Below are 19,990 nucleotides of genomic sequence, written 5' to 3' on the forward strand. Positions count from 1 at the left end.
AAGGCGTGCGCCACCACCGCCCGGCCAGAGTTAACATTTAAGCAGGAGGCTATAGCACATTCACAACTCAGGTAACTGCAGTACGATCAGCACCAACCTAGCTGTGTGGATGAAATGGCTCTAGGGAAATGGTCAACTATGCCCAGTAGGACTGCTATTCCAGGACGTTATTTTGATCATAACATTTAAGGAAATTAGTGCTCACATGTGTGGAGCTAGGCTAGAGTCAATGATTAAATGCCTCTCCGTGCCTAATTTTTAACAATTACCCAAATAAACAAAACACTCTATTTGCCTGTTTAGAAGTACCATTGTCTCAGTCATAACCAAAACAGTAGCGAAATGAGCATGTGAGCACTATGAGCAATCCCAAACACTAACAGAGACAATAAACCTGACGCTGGTGCTAATTACTGCACTGGACAAAATACCTAGCTACGCCCTTTCATTAGAAATAAGCAAGCAGAAATCAATAGCTGGAAACCTTAATTCTCAATTATCAGTGAGCAATTAAAGCTGAAAGTAAGAGAACCTGTTACACAATGCACTCCATGTTCTTCACTGCTCCGCAGCTCCCTTCCCCTGTGAAGCCTCTTTCTTTAGTGGACTAAAATTGATCCGTTTTAAGTCATCAGTTCATCACTTATAGGAGAAGTGCTGAAGCTGGAGCTAAACACTTTTAAGATGTAAAAATTATAAGGTCCATAATAAAACCGTGGTTTGCTTCCATTATTTGAGCTTTAATTGTCTTTCCTGAACTGGCTAACTTTACTTGCCTCCTTAATCACTTAGCAAAGAAAGCTAGAACTAGAGGGACCCGTAGAATTAACTGGACCAACTCATTTTACACTTGGGGATTGAAACTAAGAGTGTTTTCCTAATGATTACATTTGCCCTTTAAGTATTTGTTCACTAGTAGTCAAATCTGGAGCATGGAGGGCAAAGCCTCCATAGGCTCATCTTTAAAAGCCAAAGTATGAAAAAGGCAAGAGTTGAATGATGCCATACCCATGAATAACATCAGCTGCAGTCTCTCTGCATGATAAGCTGTTCCAGCTCAGGATGTGGCCTCCCGAACCACGTCAATAATGTCACAATCTGAATAAATTTAGGCAACTGTCTTACTAAAAATCTGTCCCCCACAAAAAGAGATCTGTCATCCTTCAGAGAAACCAAGTGCACTAGACTGGAATCCTAGTGTGGATCTACCAGAACATTTTTTTTTTTTAAAAGAAATACTCCGGACCCCGATTTGCCTGTTGGTCTAGGACTTAAAATAATTCTTTATTTTTACCCATGCCACATTCCGGATGAGGTGGCAAGCAGAAGGATCAGGCAACAAGGAATTCTGCCACAAGCTACATCTCTACAAACAGACACACACATTCATATTAGAGTAGGCATGTGGATTGTAATCCCTTCTTAGTGGAAAACACATTTTCAAAATGAATCCCCACGCTAGAGTGAATTACCGTGACAGCCACAGCCGGAAGAGTCCCACTGTTGAGAAACTGCAGATCTGGCCACCTGCTTTGAGAAGCTTTGGAGCTCAGCACCGCTGGGGTCTTTTAAAGCTGGCCTTTTCAGGTAGGGCACCTAACCTCCTAAACCACCTTTTAAATTCCAGGAAAAGAGAAGCCACCCCTTATCTTTGAACTATGCTGTTCTTCCAGGATCCACTTCTGCTGAATACAGCACAGTTATCTTTTCAAAGAAAGAAGGAAAACAAGGGAGACTCCCGCCGCTGCAGATCCCAGAAGTAAACCTAAAAACTACAGCAACGTCAAAAAAAAAAAAAAAAAATGTCTTCAGTAGCTAGGAAAATCCCTGCATGCTATCTTCTGTTAGCTCAATGCAGACTGAGGCTAGCTGTGGCCGGAACCACAGCAAGCTGGGGCATCTCTGCAGCCTGTTTTTCTGCCAGCTCCCCACACCCCCTCCCCACCCCCATGCTCTGAATTTGGCAGGGAAGAAGTTACCCTGTCCAGCCTCTGTGCGCAAGATGAACAGACCACACATCCACACTCCCCAAATTAGTCCAGTGTCTGGGAAATTGAGGCTGCAAAGCTGTCAGAAAGCCCTGGAGTGGAGGATGGAGGGCCACTTTAGGCTCTAGGATTTTGCTGCATTGTCATGGCCTGGTAAAGTATGGAGAATGTGTCGAATCTCTGGCCAAAAATGGACCGGATGCGGGTTTTCCCAGCGCCCCCTTGCCTGCCCCCATCCCCTGCCCCTTTCCCCTCCTATGTGCAGGTAACAGTAGGGTGGGCGAAAGGGCCACCTGCTCCCGCTGAAACTCAGGTAGCAGGCCCAGATGAGAGGCACAACCGGCCAGGAATAGGGAGTCGCCTGGGGAACACCCACACTGTGCATCTTCCCATCCAGTCACCACCCAGTAGACTGCACCTGGCGGCCGGCTGCAGTAGCCTTTTGAGTGAGCTCAGAGAGTTCGAGCAGAAACCTTGGGATACAATTGTCTAAAAGCCTTGGTTCACAAGGAGTGGGTGTGGGCTGGGAAGGGGGATTACGTAGGTCTCTCCGCCCCCTCCTCTGCCATCTCCTAGCCACTGGGAGGGCGCCCAGGGGCGGAGGAGGTGCTGCGAACCCGTTTGGGGGCTTCTTTGTTTCTCTTCGGGGCCCTTGGGAGGGCCGATCAGCCTGCTGTACCCAAGCTTTGGGATGCTAGCCCGGCTTGGGCGGCGACCCGACCCAAGCCAACAATTGAACCTCGCGGGAGAAGAGAGGGTGGGTAAAAGGGTGGATCCCGTCTCTTGGGAGGGAGGGCGCTGCAGGGGCTTCGCTAGGGTGAGGAAGCCGCCCCAGAAAGGGGGTGGGGAGAGGGCAGGGAAGGAGAGGCTGATGATCTGAGCGTGGCGTCTGCTTACCTTGGCAGCCTCCAACTGGGCACAGATCATGCTCCGGACCGCACGCAGGTTAGAACCGGGGGTCGCACGCAGTTTGCATAGGTGCCAGGCATTGAGGACCTGGTTTCTAGTCCTGGGCGATCAGCTTCTTTTGCCTTGCTCTGGCTGCTTCGTATCCTGAGCCAACTACTGTCAGAGCCGCCGCGGCAGCTCGTGGCTGGTGGACCTGTGCAAGCCAGGAGGGGGTCTTCTGGGTCAGAGTCGTGTGGTGTTGCAGCTCAAGCAAGGACTCCCGGTGCGTGGCAACGCAGCACACTTTATTGCTTTATCCTCCCTACCGCATCCCCTCCCTTCCTGCCTGCTCCTCTGTGGGAACCAGACTTGAGAACCAACCAGGAGCCAGGCTTGCTCTCTGTAGCTGTGCTCCGCCCTGCAGCCTCACGCACCCGCACCCTCCTCCTCGCCCCCTTAGTAAATATATATATATATATATATATATATATATATATATATATATATATATATATATATATATATATATTTTTTTTTCCTTTCTTGTTGCTACCGGCCCCATCCTTCCAACACTCAGCACGCGCCCTCAGGGCTTCTCCAGAACCAGCCACGGTTCATCAGCCCCTTTGTGTATATGCAAATTTTGTGTTCAGAAGGGATGAGTACCTTCTAGTAGGTATGCTGTGTCTGGTGTTCTCACCTCAATTTTAAGAACCTTCCTTGCCCATCTCAGATACATTTCACAACATCCTCCAGTATTTTCACAGCAAGTACCCCCAAAACAACGTTAAGATCACAGACACAATGCTTGTAAATCGCCCTAGGTATCTATTGTTGGTAAGCTTAGCTTTCCAAACAGGTATAGTATCTAGCAGTGCCATTGTCAAAATAGTAAAATTGGAAGTAAGAAAAAAGGCAAACCTTTATTTGACCAGCCAACCAAAATACAAAAGAAAGTGAACTACTAGTCACTGATTTGGTCTAATTTGGGCTTGCTATGTTCACAAAGTGCAAGGGTTCTGAACACATAACTGCCATAATCCGCAATTCTGTGCTCTTCACAATGCTTTTTTATTTCTTCCCATTTTCCTGACCAGCACTCCCCAGGCAAACCATCTTTCACATCTTAGAGGTGTACTTTCCCCCCCTTACCCAGAGAACACTCTAGTATTCTTACTATACTTAGCAATGTCTTACACTGGTAATACCTCTAACTCCCAAACCTTTTCCTGAAGAGCTGATTGGATACATCTCCATTTATAACAACAAGACGGATGGCTTCTCCGTGAGGTTCTATTCTTTGACCCACCTCTTGTCACTGATTACACTCTTGCAGCAGAACTTTACAGAAGAGGAAACCGAATGAAACCAAGTGAAGCCTCAATTCCCATCCTCCTCCTTCCCCTGCGAGCACCTCCCTTCCAACCTGGCTCATCACTCCAGATGCCCAGTGATTTCTCAATAGACCCTTCCCTTTGTCTGCCAGGAATCTGATCTTTCCACCAGATGAGTTCAAGACTGACTGTTTTTCAAACCATATCTAAAAAGCCACACAGAACCCTAAACACGTATTTCACCAGATTTGACATATGAGCTTTGGTATGAAGAAAACCTCCAAGAATGGACTTGGCTGAGGTGCAACAATAAACACCAGAATCAACCAAATGGTAATACCAACCAGAAATTTGTAAGAAAAAAAAAAGTAAATCAACAAAAGTCTCTTGTATAAAGTAATATTAAAGGTTTCTGAATACACACAATTCCAACAAACTGCTACAAAGAATGCTTATTCACCTCAGTTAATTGCTAAGTTGTTCAGTCTGGTTTCCAGGGCTGCTGTGTCTATTTGGCTGAAAGAGATTTTCTTCCTGTTGTGTCATGAAGATCGCTTGGTAAGTCAGCATCTCTCAGGGTGTTGGTGCAGCGATCCTGAGGAAGGCTTTCTTTTCCTCTAGGCACTTTCTCCCTTTCTATTTCTCTTTCTACCAAAGGCAAAGGGTACCAAAGTTTCACACCTTTTGTAATTTTAGAATTTTTAATTATTAAAATATAATTATATCATCCACCTCCTTTCCCCTCCAACCCCTCTCATTCATACCCCCTATTTCCTTGAATTTTCTTTATCACACACACACACTCGGCAACTTGCTGAGTCTGTTTAGTGTTCCTTGAGTGTGTTTTACTGGGACTGGATAATCATCCCTGGAAAAGATTAATTCTTTCAGCAGCCTTTAACTGCCTGTAGCTCTTCATCTTCATCTAGGGTTGGTTTCCTGAACAATAATCCCCATCTATGTTAGCTTGTCACCTGGTGCTGTCATTCTTCAGGTCTTATGTAAGCAGCCACATTGTTAAAACATCATGTGTGTGGCTTTCTGACCATATTTAGAAGACACAATCTTGCAGCAGATTTCCTGGTCCCCCTGTTCCTACAGTCTTTTCTACATTTTCTTCCCTGTTGTTTCCTGAGCCTCAGAGCTTGTGTTGTAGATACATCAACTGAGGCTGGGCAACCCACAATCCAGATGTGCTGTGAATTTTGACTAGGTGTAACTTTAGTAATGATCTCTGGGAAAGAAGCTCTATTGGTAAGTGGTGAGAGCTATACTTACCTGCAAGTACAAGAATAGATATTTAGAATGCAGTTAAGAACTCTACCAGAAGAACTATAGGAAATGAGGTCTTCCTTTAAGATCTATGACCTCTCCAGGAGCCATGGGTGGTTGGTTATGATTTCAGTACAAAGCATGAGTTCCATCTTATTGAACAGGTCCTAAGTCCAACAAGACTGTTGGTTACCACCAAGATGTAAAGGCTAGTTTTTCATCTTTAGGGATATTTTTCCATATCGATCGATTTAGTTATTTATTTATTGTGATCCATAGGCATGACAGCTTAACAGGTAGAATAAATAATTAAATTTTTGTAGAGCACTTTCTACATGTCCCATCTGCCAGGAACCTACCTCTGCAATGCTCATAAAGTCATGATTGGTCAGAGGCCATCTTTGGAAGAGACCTTCAATGGGATGTCAGAAGCACACGCCATATAACCAAGGAAAGAAAAAGAGAACTGTTGAAGCAGCACTCATGGTGCAACTTCTGAGAGTGAGGGTCTCTTTTTAGGGTGAATCATATCTGGCTTATGGCATGGAGGCATGTTATGGGGCTGGCTCTCATAAAAAGTGGTTCAGCAATCACTTGGCTTGACCCACAACCCTCTCTGAGCGATGTGCCTAGCAACCTATTAGAAACTTAAAAACCTCAGCTACAGCCAGCTGCTTGCATACCTCACATCAAACAGTGGAAAAAGTTTCCTCTCCCTTGAATGACCATCAAACATAGATATTTCTATTCAATCAGTGTTTTTATTCAATCATCCTTTAGTTATAGCAGGGTAGGGGGCTGATTTAGTCTAAACTGTTTTAGGGTTGTGTACACAATAAGGCAACCTGTGTCCTCTAAGAGAACTTTTAGAGAGAATATTCTATTTACCATCTATGTTTATTCATAATTTAGTCATAATTCATGTATATGACTAAAATGAAATGTTTTGTTAGAAGGGATATGCATAGTGTTCAAAGTGTCATGATATCAAAGCCTGTCAATCAAGAGAACCTTTCCTTGAACTCCAGAAAAGTAAGACCCAAACAAAAAATGGCCCTGAGTATTCTCATTTAGTGGGCAACTGTCACTCTTGTCAGTGCATTCTAATTTGCTCTATCTCTTTACTTTGAGTAATGTTTCTCTGCTACATTGCAGTCTGTGTGAGCCTAGATGAAAACTTCTAATTAAATATGTGATCATTGAACACTTGATAGGAACAGGGACAGGTAAACTGTCAAGCTGACACCACACAGAAGAGCTGTTTGTCCTGTATACAAATGTTTTGTAAAACTTGTAATTTTTTAATACCCTGACTGTGTGGCTTATCTTTTAATTCTTTTAGTTGTTCTCTCCATGAGAATGTTTCCATTTAATGGAGTTCAAATGACCAACTTTTGATATTAAATCTTAGAACTCTTTCGATAAACGAAAGGTACAAGGGTTTAGCTTGGGATGATTTATAGGTTTATATTTATAGTTAGGTCTGTGATCCTTTTTGACTTATTGTTACTTATGGTTTTGATGCATAGGCCATGACTTATTTTAATTTTGTTCACTTGTTTATCCATGTCAAGTTATTCCAATACAATTTTTTTTATTAAAGACTCAATTGAATTGCTTTTGCAACTTAAAAAAAAAGCCAGTTGGAATGCGCTCTTCTTCATCCATGGTCTGCATGTTCATATTTTTGCCAATATAATTCTGATTATGTAAACCTAAATCAAAGTCAAGTTAATATCTACCAAAAATTTTGCTTCAATTTTTATTGAGATTATATTAAATTTATAGGTCAATTTTAGAAGAATTACTATTTTTAACAAAATTCCAATTCATTAATATCTTATAATCTGTAAATGTAGTATAGTTCTCTGCATATTTGCTTTATTTCTCTTATAAAATGTTGAAATTTATATACATTATGTAGATATTACACAAATTTTGAAAGATGTTTACATAATAATTTCTCCTTTTTGGTGATACTATAAAAGCTATTGATTTTGATTTTGAATTTTGCCTTATCTTTTAAGAGTTGGATTTATGTATTTATTTATTTATTGGGGGTGCTCATGTACACAGAGGCCAGAAGACAATTTAGAATAGTGGGTTCTCTCCTATGTGTGTATCAGTGATCAAGTTCAGATCATCATTATATACAAACTGAATTATCTCATCAACTTTTGAATTTCACTTTCTATTAAAATGTAGCTAGGGTTTGTATTAATATTTCATGGGCACACCAATATATAGATAAAAATAATTAAATCATTGTCATGAAAGTAAAAAGTATATACTCCAGCTAGGCGTTGGTGGCACACACCTTTAATTCCAACACTTGGGAGTCAAAGGCAGGCAGATCTTTATGAATTTGAAGCCAGCCTGGTCCACAGAGTGAGTTTTGGTACAGCCAGGGCTGCCTAGAGAAACCCTGCTTCAGAGAAACAAACAAACAAACAAACAAACAAACAAACAAGGTGTGTGCTCACCAATCACCAGAGTCAGGATAAGTGGCTGAAGCAGAGTCACATGGGCAAGCAACAGAGTTAGTAAAAATGCAGAAAGAGCAAAGGGAGAGCATGGCCCAGAGTCAGGATCTTTGCTTTCTGTGAAAAGGAGAAGGTGATGCAGGATAGGACGGTTCCATAGCTCTAGGCCATCTTCTTTAGCTGTTCTTTCCCTGGCCTTGTTATAACATTCCATGGGAAACAATGCCCTCTTCTGCCCTTTGAGGGTGCAAGACACTGACATTCTTAATGTAGTCACATACAGGCAAATTTTTATAGACAAATAATAAAAATAAATAAATCTCATTTTAAAACCAAAATAGGACTGATAGTCTTATTCAGTGCAAGCATGGATAAAAACAAATCGATGTCTGTATTTTATCTTGGGATTTGACTTAGTACATTTTTCTTTTTTTTTAGTCTTAGGAATCTTATGCAGAAATTTCCTGACTTGTCAATATAAGCAATTACATTTGCTGTGACCTGAGGGACCTTTATATGCTGCTTTCAATATTTCCTCTCTATCTTACTGGCTGTCTTACTTCTTGTGTATATATTTATTTTATTTATTGACAAAATAATTTATTATTTAACTTCTTATCATGATAGGCAGTGTAAGCTTTTTAAATATTTATGCTTATATTAAATTTAAGAACAATATGGTATAATTACTATCACATTATCAAGGGTGTGTTGTCAGTGTGATAGAAACAACTACACTAACTGGGGAAGCTAGAAAGATCTATGAAAATATGAGTTTGTAGAGAGAAGCTTGTTGAAAACCCAAAAGACACTATACAGGGTATAAAACATGTGAGAAGGAAAGGGGGAAGGAGTAAAATGTAATTGTTGTGAATAATTCATTGTCACTCGTACAAATACAAAGCAAGGTCAGGGATAAAACTTGAAGGAAAGGTTTAAGATGAATGATGAGTCAAATATTGGCCTATTCCAGCTTTTAGGAGTAATTATTGAAGATATAAAGAACCATAAAGAATTTCAATGCCAAAAAAGTAAAATAAGAATTGATTTTACTATATCCCAAAAAAATATGTATGGTAAAACTTTAACTTTGCAATATTTTTAGAATATTAAGATATGCTCATAATGGAAGAGTTAGATTAGGATGTCAATGGATTAATTTTCCCTTACTTTCTCATCAAAATACTTATAAAAAAGTACAAGACAAAAACAACAGGCAGTTATGAACTAAGAAAGCCATCACCCACAAAAGGGAGTCCTCGCAAAACTGAGATAAAACTAAATAAAATTTAAAAATGTTTTTGAGAAAAGCTAGCTATTAAATATATATAAGGAAGGGTGCAATATTCATATCCCATCTAGGGCTAAACATTTCAGTCTCTTATTCCAGCTTTGGGTCTCTGTGTTAAATCTCCCTCTATGCAAATTTAAGCTTCTCTGATGAGAGTTGAGAGACAGTTTCATCTCCGGGTACAATAATAAGTCATTAAGAGTCAATTTAATACCATATCTATTTAGCAGCATAATAGTAGTATGCTCGTCTTTGGGGCCTATGACTTACCTAGCCATAGGTTCTTGGCCCAGTAATGGTGCCAGGTATGAGTTACATCCTGTGTATCAGGAAATCTAATAAGAATATTTTTAGTTACTTCCATGATGCTCATACCACTATGATACCAGTGTACATGTTGTTTTGTGCCTGTCATTATCGCAGCTATTGGGGTTCACAGCTAACTCACCAATCATCGAAAAAGAAAGGGTTGAAAGAATGTCAGATGGTAGATGGCCACGAGGAAACAGAATCCTTTTGACATCACAGGCAGCTGCACGTGTGAACTCACAGTAGTTGGGACAACTTGTACAATATTTGAGTAATGGTTAAGGAGGAGGGACAGGAAGAGAGAGAGAGGGAAAACTATAAGAGAGAAGGGGTGCTTTGGAGACCTTGTCTCAAATCTGGCACTCTGGCACTTCCATGTGTTGGCTAAAGTCCATCATAAGCCAGGGTAGATTCAAATGTAAAGAAATGCAAACTCTTGACTGGACTAATTAAAAGGCCATAATACAAAGGGCTATGGATACTGAGATAGCTGGAGAACTGGGGGATAAAGAATACTGGTATTATGGAAATACAAAGAGACAAGATGACGAAGGTTATTGGGCAGTAGTCTAATGAACGCAGGCTCTTACAGAAAGGACTGAGATGTATGCTCTTAGGATATCATACATGTACCAAGCTCTTGAATCGAGCATAGGTCTTACAACCTCGAGTAAGGGAGAATAAACTTAAACTCTCTATTTATTCCATTTTCTGTGACAAACTCTTAGCTATTAAAGTGAAGCCCACTAGGCATATCTGTATTCTAGTTTACCTAAAGAAAGCCTCAAAACTACTCTCTACATTCATTGTGCTGTGTGGATGTTGTCCCCTGCAATGGGGCACCACTGTCAGTTTTCAGAGAGTGGCCCTCTGTTCTAGGATCAAACTGAGTTGTTTAGGGATCCCAAACTGGACCTCCTCAGCCAACAACTCAACTGAATGCGACCCAGTCCTACCACAGGAAGCCTTGTCTGGCTGTAAAAGATGACCACTTCAGACTTCCTAACCTCCATTACTAAGATTGCCCTCACAGATTCCAGGAACTTTCTACTGCATTAGGTTTCTACACTGCAACCCAAATGTCCCCCAGTTTCAGCTGTCTCGTCCCACACTCCCCCTCACCATCTACCCCAACCTGATCACTCTCTCTCCAGTCCCCACAAACCCTGAGTCCATCCAGAAAATCTACTCTATTTCCCCTTCCCAAGAAGATCCAAATGCCACGCCCCCACCCCCAGAACCCTCCTTTTTACATAACCTCTCTGGGTCTGTGGATTGTAGCTTGATTATCATCTACCTAACAACGAATACATACTTATAAGTGAATGCACATTGCATTTCTGGTTCTGGTTCTTTACTCAGATAAAGTATGCCCTGAAAGAATCTTCTCTCCGGCAGCCACAAAGCTCAAGTTACAGAAAATCAAACCTAAGCTGACCTACAGTGAAAATTCAGGTTTCAACCTTGGAGAGTGTCAGGGGTTAAAATAAAGGCACTGATTGGTGAGCAGTGGGATCCTGAAACTTGGGATCAAGATCTGTAGGAGGACCCTTAAGAGGTCGAAGATCTGCAAGCCTCCAGTTCTAAAGAATTTATCTCACCTGATGAATAGTCTCTCCACCCTTAGCAGAGAATGCATTGGTACCCCTACCCACTGCAATATTTCTCTGTTCACTTTTGCGTGAGGGAATTAATTACTCATTGTCTCTGGAACCAACAGTGACAGCCTGAAGATCCTAGGAAGAGCAATACTGATATAGCTCAGGGCCCAACAACAGTTGTCTCTAGACCTATTATTTAAAGAACAGGGAAATTGTAATTCTAGAGTGGGTGTGCTCTGCAAAGCCTAATCCTCTAGGAAGGCCCAGAAGACATGCCCTTCACTAATGCTCTAAGTCACAAAAATGGTGAGAGAGGCACCAGCACACTTGAAAAGCTTGGTCATTGCTTCTTTCCTTGTGCCAAACCTTAGGGTCAGGGATGTTGCTTCTCAGTTGGATGACTTAAATGCAATGTGTTTAATTGGGCCAAGAAGTAGCAGGGGCCAGGTGGCAGCACTGAATTGCCAAAGGCAAGGTGAACATAGCTCTCCTAAAGGGCAGCACAGGCAAAGTGATGTCTACAGTGGCCTGACCCATAATAGGCAGCTCAGGCAAAGTGATGTCTACAATGGCCTGACCCATAATAGGCAGCACAGACAAATGATTTTCAGTGAGGCACAGCTTGTACACTTTTGCTAATAATTAATCTGGTGTTTCCAGGACTGAAAGAGATATAAAGCCTGCTACATTTTTGTTTGATCTGTATAAGCAGGAAAAATATAATCTCAAACAAATGAGAGAAAGGCTAAATTGAATCATAGCAAGTAGAAATTTTGGCTTGTGAACCATTTTCTAGACATAATCCAATTTGCAGAACCAGATTACCACTTGAATGAAGAAAAGGCCAGGTAACCCTGAGGAAGGATCTTGCTAAAACATACCCCAGAATTTTACTGTTAGCCTTTCTGTCATCCTTTTCCAGGGGGCCTAAAACTTTTACAATGGTAACTGTTGGGTACTGGTTTTGACCACAAAAAGTATTGTAGTCCTCCAATTAAAGTAGGGGCTTATGGAGGCCTGGGGATTCATGCAGGTTTTGCTGAAGTCTGAAACACAGTGGGTCTAAAGAGTTCAGGGACTTATTCTGTGATTATTTCTCCACTTCCATAATGTATAATTGGAAAAAAGTTAGAAATTTGTGTAGCAAGAGATATTATGGATGAAAATGCCATGTGAAAGCCATTAGTGCTGTCCCTTCATAAAAAATGGTGAACCCAAAATAATATGGCATCTCTAGAGGAATTACAGAAATCCGTGCCATCATCAAGAATCTAATGATGCAGTGGTGGTAGTTCCCATCATGTCTTTCTTTAACTCCTTTTTTGGGCTATGCAAAACATGGATGGATCAAAGAGAATGACAGTTGACTATTAAAAACTTTATCAAGTAGTGACTTTGTTTTCAGCTACTGTATTGATATAGTATCCAAAGTTGAGCAAATTGTCATTGTTCTACCAAATTCATCTCCCCTTTGATATTTATCCATAAGAATCACCAGAAACAATTTTCTTTCAGCTGACCTATCTAGTAGTCTAACTTTATAGTTTTACTACAAGGATCTATTAACTCTCCAGCCCTGCATTGTAATTTAGTTTGAAGAATTTTAATTATCTGTCTCTTCTATGTAATAACCTACTGACCTACTATGTTGATGGCATTCTGCTGACCAGGCCGAGTGAGCAAGGGGTAGCAATCACTTTGGGCTTATTGGTAACAATAGATTTAGATATAAAGATATTCACAAGAAGATGGGAAATAAAATTTAAGCAAAATTCAGAGGCCTTCTCCCTTGGATGAAATTTTTAGGAGGTTAGTGGTGTGGGACATATAAAAAGGATTCCTCTAAGATGAAGAATAAATTATCAGACATGGCCTGCCCTAACACCAAGAAAGAAGCACAATATTTAGTGGGCCCATTTGGATTCTGGAAATAGTACATCCCTTACTTGAGTATACTAGTCCAGTCCATATCTCATGTAATTTGGCAAGCTGATAGTGTTGAGTGAGACCTAGAACAGGAGAAGGTTCTGTAAAAGGTTCAGGATGCTGTGCAGGATGTTCTACCACTTGGACCATATGATCCAGTAGAGTCTACAGTACTTAAGGTGCTAGTGATGGATATGATGTTGTTTGGAGTTTTTGGAAGGCCCATATAGGTGAATCACAGATGAGACTCTTGTGAGTTTAGAGTAAATCTCTACCATCACCATCTGTAGACAGCTATTTTCTTATTGAGAAGCAGCTCTTGGAATGCTATCGGGCCCTAGTATAAGGTGAATATTGGGCAATTTGCCAGCAATTTAACATGTGACCTGAGATGCCCATGTTAAACACTGTATTTATCTGACCCACCAAGCCATAAAGATTGCAGTGGACAATAGCAATTCACTATAAAATGGAAGTTTTATACCACTTGCCCACATGTCTATAGTTTCTAATGCTGTTAAAATGCCATCTGCTCCTAAGAACGACTAATGACTATGATCAGGTGACTGAGGAAGTGTAGACTAGGGCCTTGTTTACTAATGGTTCTGTATGCTATACAAACACCACACATAAGTTGAGAGCTCATCATCACAATCACTTTCAGAGAAAGCCTTGAAAGACACTGATTAAGGGAAGTCTCCATTGTGGGAAGAACTTTAAGTAGTGCACTAAATGTACTTGGAAGGAGAAATGGTCAGATGTGTAATCATTTTCTGTAGCTAGTTGTTAGGTGGATGGTCAGGAACTCAGAAACAGCATAATTGGAAAATTGTTGAGAAGGAGATAAAGTCTGAGAAAGGAGTTTAAGCATAGATTTCTCCAAATGAATAAAGAACATGAAGATATTTGTGTCTCACAAATGCTCCACAAAAAGTATCTTCAGAGAGTTCAACAATCAAATAGATAAGATGACTCATTCTATGTACAGATGCTTCTTTCTCTTAACATCCCTGTCATTAGTCTATCTGACTGATGAACAAATATGGTCATGGAAGCAAAGATAAAAATTATGCATGGGATTGACAATATGGACTTCCACTCACTAAAGCTAACCTGGCTACAGCTATTGTTGAGTGTCAGATCCATCAGCAGCAGAAACCAACACAGAACCCTACCAATTAGTACAATTCCCTGGCATCAAAACTCCTATACATGGATCTTAAAACACCTTATCTACAACCATGGTATTCCACACAGCCTTCTTTCTGACCAAGGAACTCACTTCATAGCCAGAGAACTATGGCAGTAGACCCTCATTTATGGAATTACCATGTTCCTTACAATCCTGAAATCACTAGCTTGATAAAATGGTGGAATGGTCTTTTGAAGACACAGTTACAGTGCCACTTATCTGTGTCATCCAGGGTGGTTTATGTCTTAAATATTTTCCAAGTACCTATGTGTTTTAAAACAAAGTCACCAACACTGGTAGTATTAGGGAGAGGGGTTTGAAGCTTTAAGAAACAGTGAGACTCAGGGTAAGAAATTCTGATGTCTGGGGCATGGCTTTGAAGGAAATGTTGAGGCCACAGCTGTAGTTCAGAGGTTTAGCACCCATGATTGCAGTTCTAAGGTAACAAGCTGCAGTTGACTGGAACAGCTCACTCACATTTTGATCCATGAACAGGAAAAGGAGAAAGCTAATTTGAAATGGCTCTAGTCATTTAGAACTTCAAAACTTGCCCCTAGTTTCATATTTCCTACTAACCCTCCACAAGCTGCTACCAAGTAGGAACCAACTGTTCAAATGTCCAATACTTATGGGTGACATTAATGCTATACATCATTGGCTACTATCATTTTAGTAATTTGAAAAGTATAAATACTTACTTGATTACAATTTTTGATGGATTTTAGTAGAGTTTAAAACACATTTTCAGCTACCTAGAGAGTAAAATATAAAACAGGATTTCAACAGCAACTGTAACACAGACACACAAGCAAATAAATAAGAGGCCATGTTTTTAAATCCAGAGCAACATAAAGCAAGCACAGACTGAGATGAATAATGCCTTTTGGGGCTGAATAAAATTGTGAATTTGACTTTATCCCAGAAATCCAGTAATGGTTTGATGTACACAAGATAATAATTGTGTATTATCATAATTTGTAAATCATACAAATGAACTTTAAAAATCACATGTTTGTATTAATAAATTAAAAAAACTTTGACAGAATTGAACATGCTTTCGCGATAAAAAGTCTTGAAGAGAATAGGACCGCAGGAAGTATAGATGAACATTATAAAGGTGTAGCAACAGGACAGACTCATGGCCAACCTTATCCTACATGGAGAAAAACTCAAAGCAATCCCATTAAAATCAAGAGGCAGACAGAGCTGTCCAGTACCCCTGTTCCTTTTTAATACAGTGTCCAAACTAGTTGAGAACTTGGAACACACAGCTCTAAATGAATTGCCTCCATCAAATCCTTTCCCTCAGAGCTCAGGGAATCCTGCTGAACAGAAAGTAGGCGGAGACTGAGGGGAATGAGGAAACCACAAGAACAAAGCACTCTAAAACAATTGAGCAAAGTTTAGATGAACTCTCAGAGACTGAAGTAGCAATCACAGGGCGTACATGGGTCTGTACTAGGTCCTCTGTGTAGGTATTATAGCTTTTGGTATAGTGCTTTTATGGGACTCCTGAATGTGTAACTGAGTGGGTCTCTAATTTTTGTGGCTTCTATTGGGGCTATTTTATTTTTCTGTTGACTTGTATTTTTCAAATTCAACATAATGATTTTTGTTTCATCTTATTATATTTCACCTTGTTGTGTTTTGTTCTTATCTCTTAGAAGCCTATTCTTTTTTAATGAGGAACAGAAAAGGAGTGGATCCAGATGAGACAGGAGGTGGGGAAAAACTGGGAGAAGTAGAGGGAGAAGAAACTGTATTCAAATTATATTGTATTTGGAAAAAAAAACAATATTTAACAAAGGGGGAAAAACCTGAATTAAAAAAAAAGAGAACCCTTCTTTTCTACTTGATGAATTAAAATCCACTTGTAGAATAAAAGGGAATTTTAATTGAGTGCTCACTGATTTGTATACTCAGTAATAGATTGTAGTTATTTGTAATCATTTCATTTTATAGGGAATGAATTCATGCATCGTGATTCATTTCTTGTTCATGGTCATACAATTAGGGAGTGGCAAAGATGCAGTCTAAACCCAGGGAGCCTGGTTCCAGCTCCCTCAGGCTGAACCTTCTCTGAGTTCATTAAGTCAGGACCCCTGCTGATGGGCATTAACCCTAGATCCAAAATGTGGATTTTGTCTTTACAGTCGAAAGAAATTAGACTAAAAGTCTGTTTTTTAAAAAAAGAGATTCTCTTATGAAAACTAAAATAAATCTTATTATTTGCTTTTCTTTAAACTTTCAATGTAATATTAACCAGTAAATAACATTTGTTCTGTGCCTTGAAAATGTCAATTATATTTCAAATGGTTTTTAATTTAAAATATGCATGTTTCTAAAAGAGAAAGAAGAAAATTAAAGGTTACAAAAAGGAAGAGAAGTTAAATTATATATATTATTTGCGGATGATATGATATTATGCAAGAGACACCTAGAAACAATCAACACTGTCAGAAAAGTGGCAGGATTAAAAACTGGCCGAGAACAATCAGTAGTCTTCCTTCACTCCAGCAAGAGTCATGCTGAGAAGGAAATCATGGACACAGTTCCACTTGCAATAGCTTCAAAGACTACCAAATGCCTTGCTAAATAAAAGTAACCAGGGAAGTGAAAGACCTCTACCATGAAAACTTCAAATCTCTGAAGAAGCAGACACTAGAAAATAGAAAGAGATCCTCCTTTCAAAGAGTGATGGAATTAATATTGTGAAAATAACCAATCTCCAAAAGCAGTTTATAGACTTAATGCATTCCCAATCAAATAACCATGGTATTTTTAATAAAAATATAAAAAAAATCATAAAACTCATTTTGAAGCCACATAAGACTGTGGATACACAAAGCAATCTGCTATTCCAGATTTTAAGATATATTATATAGCTGTAATAACAAAACCAATGTACTATTGGTACAAAAACAGACATTTAAACTAATAACATAAAAGTCTAAACATAAGTTCTATATATAACTATACATATACTATATTATACATATATACTACATAGCCATATAGTACATATCTATAGCCATCTGATAGTTTAAAAAGATACTCAGTGGAGAAATAGCAGCATCAATAACTGGTGCAGAGGAAAGTGGATAGCCACACACAGAGGTGAGATTAGACCAGTCCCTATCACCCTGAACAAGAACTGATTCCAAATGGATTCATAGCCTTCATTTGAAAGTTAAAACTGAAAGAAGACAGCATAAGCAATAGTCTATGAGCTACACACAGATTTAGGACAGAACTTTCTTAACAGGACTCCATTTGCCCAGAACTTAAGGTCAAAAATTGACAAGTGCCACCTCACAAAATTCAAAAGCATCGGCAGAGCTAAGGAAACAATCAACTAAGTGATGAAGAAGCCTACAGAGCAGGACAGACTCTCTGCAGCTGACATCTGTAAAATGACTAATATCCAGAATATACAAAGAACTAAAAGTTAAGAAAACAAATGACCAGCCAGGCAGTGGTGGTGCACGCCTTTAATCCCAGCATTTGGGAGGCAGAGGCAGGCAGATTTCTGAGTTTGCGGCCAGCCTGGTCTACAGAGTGAGTTCCAGGACAGCCAGGACTATACAGAGAAACCCTGTCTCAAAAAACAAAACAGAACAGAACAAAACAAAACAAAACAAAATGACCTAAATTCTGTGTGTGTGGGGTGTGGTGGTGGGTGGTTCCAGACAAGAACAGTTCTATGTGTAAAAGGTTTAATTGAGAGAGAGAGAGATGGAGTAGTAGTGGAAAGAGAAGAGGGGGAGAGAGAGAGTAAGGGAGGAGAGATCCCCATATATGGGTTCTGATGTAGTGGCCTCAGGTAAAGGTAGGAGGTGAGCACAGTGGATTCTGGAAATAGGGAGGCTGTTGCGTTGGCAGCAGGTCTGTGAGGCCCACCTATGTGACGTCACAGGCTTTGGAGGCCCTGATGCTAACAAAAGTCTCATCAAAAAGGAAAATTTGACAGGATTATAGTGGAACTACAACTATGGAGATCATATGGGACTCTGACCCTGTTAGAATGGAGTTTGAAATAAAGAATGAGTAAAGCAGACAACAGCTTCTTTCAGCAGGTTGTTAGGCAAGAAAGGAGGAATTCCAATTTTTAAAAACTGAATAAGAGTCCAGCTCTTGGAGTGGACCTAACTTAGCTCTTTTTCACAGTCCCTGTCAGCCTTCCTTGCTAGCCCACCTCCAGCACTTTGTGCTTGTGCCTCTGGTCTACAGAAACACTGTCTACCATGATCCAAATGACCCCACTGGGCTGGGACTCAATTTTTACTCTACTTTCTGTCCTCAATTACACTCTCCCCAGACTTAATATTAGTCCTATAGCATCTTAATGATAGAAGCCCCTCCTTTCATCCTACATCCATTCCCTGTGAACTCCAACTCTTGATGCAAATACAGAGTCCACCTAGCTCTTTCATCCCTGTCCCTCCAGACATATTTTTTACCCACATCAGCCTGTTTTCAGGAGCCCCCTTTCTTACCCTACCTCCATTCCCTGCGGACTTTACCTCTTTGCATGCACCCTGATCTCCCCTAGCTCTTTCCTGTGGTCCCTCTCAGCCTTTCTTCTTATCTCATCTCTATTCATTTCTATCACTCACTAACCAGCAGATGCACTCTCTACCATGGATGGATCTCATACACACCACACTTGCCTAGGACTCAGAGAGGGCAACAACAACCAAGGAATGGAACACCTCACAACCAGCAGCAGCAACAAAGAAAAGTGAGCTATTGACATCAAGAAACACTTCAAGCATCATAATTTCAGATACTTAGAAAAGCTGCAAACAGACATAAATAGACAAAGCAATATGCCTCCATCAGAAGCCAATAACTCTACTATAGTAGACCCTGAGAAATTCAAAGCCGCTGAAGCATTAAACAAGAATTTCAAAATAGCAATTTTGGATATGTTCAGAAGCCTTAAAACAAATATGAATATATCCATTAATAAAGTCTATGAAGCTCTCTCTCTCTCTCTCTCTCTCTTTCTCTCTCTGCCTGCTTGCTTTGTGGGACTAAGCAACTGCTAGATCCTTGGACTTCCATCCACAGCTGCTGCTGACCATTGTTGGGAGTTGGACTACAGACTCCTCCAGGACTTGACCTGCAGGCACAGGACTCATCCTGCACCAGCCTGAGACACTGCTCTGACGAAAACCAGAATTCACTCTTGCTGGAGAGACTCAACCTTGGCTATCAAAAGCACTCCTTCAGGCTTCTCTCCAGTGAGTTCCTAAGCCGGGAGCAGCCAGCTGGGAGGCACAGGCCCCACTAGTCTCAGGGGAGCCTCAGGGCAGCAGGGACAGGATCCTCTCAGCTTCCAAGTGACAGAGGTGGATCAGCGACCTTAGCTGCCCCCTTCCCTGCAAGTGGAGGGCCTGCCTCCAAGGACTGCCTTGACCAGGAGTCTCCAGTGAGAACCACCATCTTCTCTCCTGTGAGTTTCTAAGACCAGAGCAGCCAGCTGGAAGGCACAGGCCCCACGAATCTCAGGGGTCTTGCAGGGTGTCAGGGACAGGACAAGCGATGGTCAGAGTCACTAAGAACATCTAACACCAAAAATCAAGAGAAGGTGAAAGGCAAACGCCAGAATCCTACCAACAGAAACCAAGACTTATTGGCTTCATCAGAACCTAGTACTCCCACTGCAGCAAGTCCTGGATATCCCAAAACACTGGAAAAGCA

At 40.6% G+C, this 19,990-nt stretch overlaps 1 protein-coding gene and 1 long non-coding RNA gene across 7 annotated transcripts in view; one reads left to right on the forward strand and one right to left on the reverse strand.

The window, feature by feature from the left end:
• The window catches only part of Hecw1 (HECT, C2 and WW domain containing E3 ubiquitin protein ligase 1), a 361,630-nt gene extending 358,335 nt beyond the window's left edge, over positions 1 to 3,295 (reverse strand). For 3 of the 5 annotated variants that reach the window (XM_031359677.1, XM_031359674.1, XM_031359675.1), the window contains exon 1: positions 2,886 to 3,294. In XM_031359677.1, the coding sequence (XP_031215537.1) occupies positions 2,886 to 2,915 (30 nt within the window). In that variant the 5' untranslated portion in view covers positions 2,916 to 3,294. Of the gene's footprint in view, positions 1 to 1,472; positions 1,781 to 2,885 lie in introns of those variants that run through there. The other 2 variants (XM_031359678.1, XM_031359676.1) reach the window with 2 other exon arrangements.
• Positions 2,534 to 19,015, forward strand: LOC116082758. 2 transcript variants are annotated; one of them, XR_004115419.1, is made up of 3 exons: positions 2,534 to 2,745; positions 4,213 to 4,768; positions 18,908 to 19,015. It is a non-coding gene; the product is annotated as an uncharacterized LOC116082758 (long non-coding RNA). The 2 variants fall into 2 exon arrangements; XR_004115420.1 differs by lacking the exon at positions 18,908 to 19,015 and having other exon boundaries at positions 4,213 to 4,890.
• The last annotated feature ends 975 nt before the right edge of the window (positions 19,016 to 19,990 follow it).

This window comes from Mastomys coucha, unplaced genomic scaffold (assembly GCF_008632895.1).
Source record: "Mastomys coucha isolate ucsf_1 unplaced genomic scaffold, UCSF_Mcou_1 pScaffold7, whole genome shotgun sequence".
Taxonomy (NCBI): Eukaryota; Metazoa; Chordata; class Mammalia; order Rodentia; family Muridae; genus Mastomys; species Mastomys coucha.